The 9,005-nt window shown below is 58.1% G+C and overlaps 1 protein-coding gene across 1 annotated transcript; it reads left to right on the forward strand.

Annotated features, from left to right (window-relative positions):
- Positions 1-317: 317 nt before the first annotated feature.
- Positions 318-9,005, forward strand: CORO1B (coronin 1B). Its single transcript, XM_026650539.2, has 11 exons — positions 318-417; positions 1,357-1,559; positions 2,062-2,184; positions 2,410-2,539; positions 4,469-4,650; positions 5,092-5,211; positions 6,974-7,078; positions 7,338-7,483; positions 7,701-7,758; positions 8,108-8,386; positions 8,784-9,005. The coding sequence occupies exons 2-11, from the start codon at positions 1,359-1,361 to the stop codon at positions 8,907-8,909; spliced, it is 1,470 nt and encodes a 489-aa protein (XP_026506324.1). The 5' UTR covers positions 318-417; positions 1,357-1,358; the 3' UTR covers positions 8,910-9,005.

Raw genomic sequence — 9,005 nt, forward strand, 5'->3', positions numbered from 1 at the left:
CCCCCCCGCTGGCCAGTCCCCCTCCCACGGTCCTGACCCATCACCCCATGTTGGCCCATTCCCATTCCCCACCCCTCCTGCTGGCCCATCCCCATTCCCTCCCCGCCCCGCCCATCCATCCCCCTCCTACTGTCCTGATCCATCCCCCCCCCGCCGCCCCACTGACCCAACCCCCCATGTTGGCCCATCCCCATTCCCCGCCCCCCTCCGCTAGCCCATCCCCACCTCCAGCTGAGCCCCGCCCCAGCTGCTCGGGGCGGGGCGGGCCGATCTCGGCGCAGCCAGTCCCAGACCCGGCCCGGCCCGGCCCGGCCCACGCAGGTGGAGGGAGCGGCCTCCCCCGCTACTTCCGCCCGGCCCGGCCCGGCGCCTCCATCCGCCAGGCAGCGGCCCCGACCGCCAGCCCCAGCACAGCCGGTGAGTGCGGCCCCCAGGTGAGGGGGGTCGCCGGGGTTTGGGGGGCCCTAGCCCCGGTTTGGGGGGGCCCTTACTCCCGCTCCGGGGCGGGGTTGCCGAGCGTTCCGGGGCAGCCCTAGACCCGCGGGGGGTGTACAGGGAAGTGGGAAATGAAATCCTGAGGGTAAATGGTGAAATCGGGGGGGGGGGGGGCCGGATACAATGGGCTTCCCCCCCCCCCCCCCCTTCAGTTTCGGTACCTCTGGCCGAGCAGAGTTCATGGCATTTTGCTCTCCAGTCTCCAGGGTGTCCCCCCCCGCGGCTGTGGCAGGGGCGGGGGTTTGCCTGACTGGCTCTGGGGCGTGGCTGATTCCCTGGGCATCGGTTTCCGCTCCGGGTGGGAATCAGGCTGGGTTTCAGCCCGGACCCAACAGGCCCCTTTGCCCTACAAAGCTCTGGGGCTGGTAAGGGAGGAATTCTGGGTTATTTTCTGGGGAGGTCTTCACCCCTTGCCCTTTCCCATGGACCCCATGCTCCTGGCTGTGCCCCAAGTAGTAGGATTGATGCTCCCCCCACATCCTGCAGATCAGAATCGGGGGGACCTAGCCAGCCCTACTGCCCACACAAGGCTCCAGCAGCAGTTTCTAGGATACCTTGTCTCCACTTCCCAATTCCCCCATGCTGTGGCACTAGATACTTGGTTCACTTCCTGCTCTTTAAACTCTTGTATAACATGGCTGTGCTGTTACAGCTGCTGGGCTTCACCCCAGAGGCAGCTGCATCTTGGCATTGAGCAAGGGATCCTGTATATATAAAACAGTTGCGCTTCACCTCAGAGACAGCTGCCACTCAGCTTTGGGTGAAGGGTCCTGTGCTTATAAATCGGCTGCTGTGTCCTACCCCAGAAGTGGCTCTGCATTTCAGGCCTGGCCTCTCTGACTCTTACCCCCCTACCCCCAGCCATGTCGTTCCGGAAGGTTGTGCGCCAGAGCAAGTTCCGCCATGTCTTCGGGCAGCCCGTCAAGAATGACCAGTGCTATGATGACATCCGCGTTTCCCGCGTCACCTGGGACAGCAGCTTCTGTGCTGTCAACCCCAAGTTCGTGGCCGTGATCGTGGAGGCCAGCGGGGGAGGGGCCTTCATGGTGCTGCCAGTGCTCAAGGTGACTGGGGTAAAGGGGTGCAGGAGCTGAGTCCTACCAGCTCATTGAACTGGTGACACTAATGTGCTTTGAGCCTCAGGAGAGATGGGAATGGGGAGAGCTGTGGTTAGCAGTGGGGGTGGAGGATGGGTCTGTGTGCGGGACTATTCTCCCCCGTGCCCCCGGGTGTTTTCCCCCTGACATTAAGGGGACAGTGTAGTTGGGAAGGTGATGTCCTGCAATTTTGTAGCTCACAGATGTAATGAGTTTGTTCTCAGCTGCATCACATGTGCATCCCTGCAAATACGCCCCTCCACTCCCCCCAAAAAATCAACAGGATTGCAAGTGTGTAGGAGGAGTCCAGGGCTGGGATAGCAGGGGGCTGCGGGTTGGGATGGAGGGGCATCAGCAGAGCTGTGGGGGAAGCCTATGACTGGAATAGCAGGGGACTGCGGGTCAGGGTGGAGGGGCTCTGGCTGTAGATTGGGGAGGAATCTCCTGTGACTCTGCCCTTCTCCCCCAGACAGGGCGCATCGATAAGTCGTACCCCACGGTGTGTGGGCACACGGGCCCTGTCCTGGACATCGACTGGTGCCCGCACAATGACCATGTCATCGCCAGCGGCTCTGAGGACTGCACCGTCATGGTGAGAGGGCTGGGGGCAGGGGTGGCTCTAGGTGGGGGAAGGGGTTGGGGCAGCCAGCTCCATCTGGATTCTGTGTGATTAGCAATCTGTCTCCTCCCCGTGTGTGTCAGAGCATGCCCATGGTGGCAGGTGGAGCAGGTGCTTGTGTCAGCCAAGAGGGTTCTCTGGTGGGGCGAGGGGGTGCAGGCTTCCCACAGGCCCCCTCTAACCTCTGTGCCCTGACAGGTCTGGCAGATCCCAGAGAATGGACTAACACAGCCCTTGACAGAGCCCGTGGTGGCCCTGGAGGGGCACTCGAAGCGCGTGGGCATCGTCACCTGGCACCCGACCGCCCGCAATGTCCTCCTCAGCGCAGGTACAGCCTCCCCTCCCCATGGTTCTGTGTGTGGGGTGGGGCGGGGCAGGGCCCCTGCAGGGGAGCAAGGGGAGCAGGTGGGGCTATATGTGGAGGGCTCTGTACCAGATGACTGGCGGATAGTTAATGTAAAGCCTTGTTTGTTTGCTTTGGTTTTAAATGGCTCTGAAGCAATAAACCTAACTTCAATCCCAAGCAAATTAGTAAAGGACAGGATTAGCAGACACATAGATGAACATGATATGTTGGAGAGTCAACAAGTTTTTTGTAAAGGGAAATGATGCCTCACCAATCTATTAGAATTCTTAGGGGCGGGGGTGTCAACAAACATGGACCAGATCTAGTGGCTATAGTGTACTTGGACTTTCAGAAAGCCTTTGTCAGAAGTCTCTCACCAAAGACTCCTAAGCAAACTGAATAGTCATGGGATAAGAGGGAAGTTCCTCTCATGAATCAGGAACTGGTTAAAAGAGAGGAAGTAAAGGGTAGGAATAAATAGTCAGTTTTCACAGTGAAGAACAGTAAACAGCAGGGCCCCCCCATGCATCTGTACTGCATCAGTGCTGTTCAACATGTTCATAAGTGATTTGGAAAAAGGGATAAACTGAGGTGGCAAAGTGTGCAGACTATACAAAATTACTCAAAATAGTTAAATCCAAACCAGACTGTGAAGATTTACAAAGGGATCTCTCAAAACTGGGTGACTGGGCAACAAAATGGCAGATGAAATTCAATGTTGATAAATGCAAAGTAATGCCCATTGGAAAACATACTAACTATACATACAAAATGGTGGGGTCTAAATTAGCTGTTACCACTCAAGAAAGAGATCTTGGGATCATTGTGGATAGTTCTCTGAAAACATCCACTCAATGTGCAGCAGCAGTCAAAAAAAGCAAACAGAATGTTAGGAACCATTAGGAAAGGGATAGTTTGTCTTATTATCATAATGCCTCTATATAAACCTGTGGTATGTCCACACCACGAATACTGTGTGCAGCTCTGGTCTCCCCATTCCAAAAAAATATTAGAAATGGGAAAGATACAGAGAAGGGCAACAAAAACAACAAGGGGTCTGGACCAGCTTCCATATAAGGAGAGATCAAAAAGAGACAACTAAGGGGGAATATGATAGTGGTCTATTAAATCATGAATGGTGTGGAAAATAGGGAAGTGTTACCAACTCCTTCACATAACACAAGAATCAGTGGTCACCCAGTGAAATTAAGAGGCAGCAGGTTTAAAACAAACATGGGAAGTGTTTCACATAACACAGTCAAACCTGTGGAACTCATTGCCAGGGGATGTTGTGAAGGCCAAAGTATAGGTCCATCAATGGCTATTATCCAAGATGGTCAGGGACACAACCCCATGCTCTGGGTGTCCCTAAACCTCTGTCTGCCAGAAGCTGGGACTGCACGACAGGGGATGGATCACTCGATAATTTCCCTGTTCTGTTCAGCCCCTCTGAAACATCTGGTTGCTGGCAGTGGCTAGGATACTGGGCTAGATGGACCATTGGTCTGACCCAGTGGCCATTCTTATGCTCTCTGGAGTGGGGACGGTGGGGGTGGGGAAAAGTTCCCGCCCTCCGAGGCTGTGGTAATGTGGTGGTTGTGTGGAACATGGGCATGGCCGAAGAGCTGGGGGGGAGGGGGGAGCTGTCTCTGGGGGTCGGGGTGTGATGGACTGGTCCCCTCAGGCTAAAATAACATGGTAATTGTGTGGAACGTGAGCACGGCCAAGGAGCTGGGGGAGGAGGGGGAGCTGTCTCTGGGGATCAGGGTTTGATGGACCAGTCCCCCCAGGCTGTGATAACATGGTGATTGTGTGGAACTTGGGCACGGCTTAGGAGCTGTGGGGGGAGGAGGGATGAGGGAAGCTGTCTCTGGGGGTCAGGGTGTAATGGACCGGTCCCCCCCCCCCCAGGCTGTGATAACGTGGTGATCGTGTGGAACGTGGGCACGGCCGAGGAGCTGTACCGCCTGGACAGCATGCACCCTGACCTCATCTACAACGTCAGCTGGAGCCACGACGGGAGCCTCTTCTGCTCCGCCTGCAAGGACAAGAGCGTGCGCATCGTGGATCCCCGCCGAGGGGTGGTCGTGGCGGTACGGACCCCTCCGGGGCCCCCCCGGTGTGGGCTGCAGATGGTGGGACAGACCCACCCCGGACCCCCAGCTCCTACATGATGGCCCCGGGTTCTCCCCCGCCCTGGCAGCATTGCCTGGGGGTTCCCCTCCCCTCCTGTGCTCTGCAGACCCATTCTGTCCCCTGGCTGAGTGTGGGGCCCAGAGGTGTTAGAAGCCTGATCTGGGGAGCGGGGAGTATTTAAAGGCACCAGCTGCTCCCATCAATGGGGGGTAAGTTTGTCACTGCCCCCTGGTGGTGGGGGTGAACCTGACTCCTTTACCCCAGAGGAGCTGAAGTTCCGGGGGGGGTGGCCCCAGGACCCTTCTTGCCATGCAACAGTTGGTTGGGGAGGGGGAAGCTGGTGGGGGGGGGGGGCGTGTGTCAGTCCGTCCCTCACCCTGCTGTCCCCCTCCCTCCAGGAGAAGGAGCGTGCGCATGAGGGAGCGCGGCCCATGCGTGCTATCTTCCTGGCTGACGGCAAGATCTTCACCACAGGCTTCAGCCGCATGAGTGAGCGGCAGTTGGCGCTCTGGGACCCGGTGAGCTGGGGGCTTCATGGATACAGGGGGCAGGGGTGCCCAGGAGGGGAAAGCAGTGGATGTGTTATTCCTTGACTTTAGCAAAGCTTTTGATATGGTCTCCCACAGTATTCTTGCTGGCAAGTTAAAGAAGTATGGGCTGGATGAATGGACTATAAGGTGGATAGAAAGCTGGCTAGATAATCCGGCTCAACGGGTAGTGATCAATGGCTCCATGTCTAGTTGGTAGCCAGTATCAAGCGGAGTGCCCCAAGGGTCGGTCCTGGGGCCGGTTTTGTTCAATATCTTCATTAATGATCTGGAGGATGGCATGGATTGCACTCTCAGCAAGTTTGCAGATGACACTAAACTGGGAGGAATGGTAGATAAGCTGGAGGGTAGGGATAGGATACAGAGGGACCTAGACAAATTAGAGGATTGGGCCAAAATAAACCTGATTAGGTTCAACAAGGACAAGTACAGAGTCCTGCACTTAGGACGGAAGAATCCCATGCACTGCTACAGCCTAGGCACTAGGGACTGAATGACTAGGCAGCAGTTCAGTTCTGCAGAAAAGGACCTAGGGGTTACAGTGGACGAGAAGCTGGATATGAGTCAACAGTGTGCCCTTCTTCCCAAGAAGGCTAACGGCATTTTGGGCTGTATAAGTATGCAGCCATTGCCCCATTGCCAGCAGATCGAGGGATGTAATCGTTCCCCTCTATTTGACATTGGTGAGGCCTCATCTGGAGTACTGTGTCCAATTTTGGGCCCCACACTACAAGAAGGATGTGGAAAAATTGGAAAGAGTCCAGCGGAGAGCAACAAAAATGATTAGGGGGCTGAAGCACATGACTTAGGAGGAGAGGCTGAGGGAACTGGGATTGTTTAGTCTGCGGAAGAGAAGAATGAGGGGGGATTTGATAGCTGCTTTCAACTACCTGAAAGGGGGTTCCAAAGAGGATGGATCTAGACTGTTCTCAGTGGTACCAGATGACAGAACAAGGAGTAATGGTCTCAAGTTGCAGTGGGGGAGGTTTAGGTTGGATATTAAGAGAAACTTTTTCTCTAGGAGGGTGGTGAAGCACTGGAATGGGTTACCTAGGGAGGTGGTGGAATCTCCTTCCTTAGAGGTTTTTAAGGTCAGGCTTGACAAAGCCCTGGCTGGGATAATTTAGTTGGGGATTGGTCCTGCTTTGAGCAGGGGGTTGGACTAGATGACCTCCTGAGGTCCCTTCCAAACCTGATATTCTATGAGGGTCCCCTGGGATGGGAGGCTGCATGGCGCTGCCCCAGAGCGGAGTAGTGATGTCCTTGCCTCCCTGCAAGGCCCTGGATTGCTCCCACAGATGCTGACCCGCCATCTCCTGCTACCAGCAAGGCCAGGAGCCCAGCCCTGCCCCCCCCCCCCGCCCCCAACCCACTTGGAGCCAGGGATCCATCATTGGCAGCTGTACTGGTGATAATGCTGGAGGGGGCAGCTGGGCTCCCTGATGGGCTCCCTGGTTGTTGTTTTTTTTTGGGGGGGTGGGGGGCGGTGGGGACAGTGATCCTGGAGGTAGGGGGCTGGAGGGGGGGGGGGGGCGGCAGTGATCCTGGAGATGCTGGCTTCCCCCAGTCTGTCCTCTATAAGGGTGAGATCCCTTCCTGACCCCAGAGCCCTGAAGCATGTCTGTAGGTAATATCTTGGCTTTGGTAGGGGGGAGGGGGTCTCAGGACAGGAGGGGTCTGGAGGGGCCTATCCTCTCCATCACCATCTCCTCCCCTCCCCATCCCACTGCAGGAGAACCTGGAAGAGCCCATGGCGCTTCAGGAGCTGGACTCCAGCAACGGAGCCCTGCTGCCTTTCTACGACCCCGATACCAATGTCATCTATGTCTGCGGCAAGGTAGGGGTCCAATCATCGGGGGATGTCATGCCCCTGCTGATCCCAGGCTAACGCTGTTAGGAGCAGCCTGTGGCCCCACAGGGAAGGGGCTGGGACCAGCTAGTGCTGATCCTTACAAGTAGAGGATGGGTGGGGGCAGGTGGCACTGCCCGTGTCCGTGGGGATTGGGTGGTGTGATGATTCCCATATGCTCCCCCTCCCTCCCCCCCCCCCCCACCCACACACACACTCTCCTCTCTGCCTCCCTCTTCACCCACAGGGGGACTCAAGCATCCGGTACTTTGAGATCACAGAGGAGCCACCCTACATCCACTTCCTGAACACCTTCACCAGCAAGGAGCCCCAGCGTGGCATGGGCTGGATGCCCAAGCGGGGTCTGGACGTCAGCAAGTGTGAGATCGCCAGGTGCGGGCTCCCAAAACGGGGCATGTGGGGTGGGGCTGGCAGTGATAGAGGGATTGGGGGTGACTGGTGGGGTGGGGGGTGGCAGTGATCCTGGAGGTAGGGGGCTGGGAGAGGGAGGGGTTTGGGGGCGGCACTGATCCTGGAGATGGGGGCAATCTAGAGGAAATGGGGGGGATGACTTCTGCTCCGCTAACTCCTATGCTCCCCAACTGTGCAGGTTTTACAAGCTTCACGAGCGCAAGTGTGAGCCTATCATCATGACAGTGCCAAGGAAGGTGAGTGCCTGTCACGGCAGGGGGAGGGGAGTACTGTGTTTGGGAGTCAGACTTTGGGTGGGGAGCATCCCTGTTCTGTCCCGCTCCTTGGGAGCAGGGCTGGGTGCAGAGCAGTGGCTGTAGCAGGTCAGGTTGGAATGCTACTGCTGCCCCTTGGAGGAAGGAGCTAACTTCCCCCCCCAACAAAGTTCTTTTCCAAGCCAGCGTCTTGGAGTTGGGGGAATCCCCAGCCTCAGCTGTTGCTGGCCATGGGGCTGCCCATAGTAGGGGGGCTGCCTCCTCCCCAGTGGCTGAGAGTTCCACAGGCTGGTGCTGCATGGCTGACCCCGTGTGTGTGTCTCCCTTGCAGTCAGACCTGTTCCAGGACGACCTGTACCCAGACACGGCTGGGCCAGATGCAGCCATGGAGGCCGAGGAATGGGTGGCCGGGAAGAGAGCAGGTCCCGTGCTGATCTCGCTGCGCGAAGCCTATGTACCCAGCAAGCAGCGGGACCTGAAAATCAGCAAGAAGAATGTGCTGCATGAGAGCCGCCCAGCTCCCGCCTCCAGCACCGGCAGTGCCACGCGCCTCAGTGCCACGGCCGCACCCGCCACGGTGCCCAGCATCAGCATCAGCACTGCCCCTGGGGTATGTACAGCATCCCACTGCTGTCCTCACCTGGGTTCGAGCCTGCCCAGCCCTGTGACACGAGGTTGTGCTGTCTGGCCCCGCTCTGTGCCCCCGACCCGGGGCCGCTCCAGCCGGCCAGCTGGGAGTTGGGCCCCGGCGACGCGGCCGCTGGGGGTGCTAGCCTGGGGCAGGGGCCAGTGGCCACAGTGGGGGCTGGACTCTGGTGGGTACGGAAGGGGTGGGGCCTCAGGGGGGCGGGGCTGGGGGGCTAGCCTCCCCATGTTGGGTTCACCCACCGCCCATGGGGTGGGGGCCTGGGCGTTGGCCCGATGGTTGATGGTCGGCCTGCAGGGGGGTGGGCGGGTGGGGGCTGGACTCTGGCCCTGTGGCTGATGGTCGGTCTGTCTGTCTGCAGGGTGGCGGGCGGCTGGAGGAGGTGCTGCAGGAACTGCAGGCGCTGCGGCTGCAGGTGAAGGAGCAGGGCGAGCGTATCAGCAGGCTGGAGGAGCAGCTGAGCCGCATCGAGAATGGGGATGTCTAGGGTGGGGGTGGGGGGGCACGGTGCCCCCCTCCTTAAAGGGATCGCATAAACCAGGGTTTTGACTCTTCACCTCGGAACTGCCAGTAAACCCTCCCC

This window comes from Terrapene carolina, unplaced genomic scaffold (assembly GCF_002925995.2).
Source record: "Terrapene carolina triunguis isolate 2854851 unplaced genomic scaffold, T_m_triunguis-2.0 Scaffold90, whole genome shotgun sequence".
NCBI lineage: Eukaryota > Metazoa > Chordata > Testudines > Emydidae > Terrapene > Terrapene triunguis.

What these genes read in the sequence shown, in the direction of transcription:
- CORO1B (XM_026650539.2), top strand. Translation starts at nt 1,359, where the DNA reads ATGTCGTTCCGGAAGGTTGTGCGCCAGAGCAAGTTCCGCCATGTCTTC. An exon ending in CTGAGGACTGCACCGTCATG is followed by an intron (nt 2,185 to 2,409) that starts GTGAGAGGGCTG and finishes GTGCCCTGACAG; the next exon opens with GTCTGGCAGATCCCAGAGAA. An exon ending in CAATGTCCTCCTCAGCGCAG is followed by an intron (nt 2,540 to 4,468) that starts GTACAGCCTCCC and finishes CCCCCCCCCCAG; the next exon opens with GCTGTGATAACGTGGTGATC.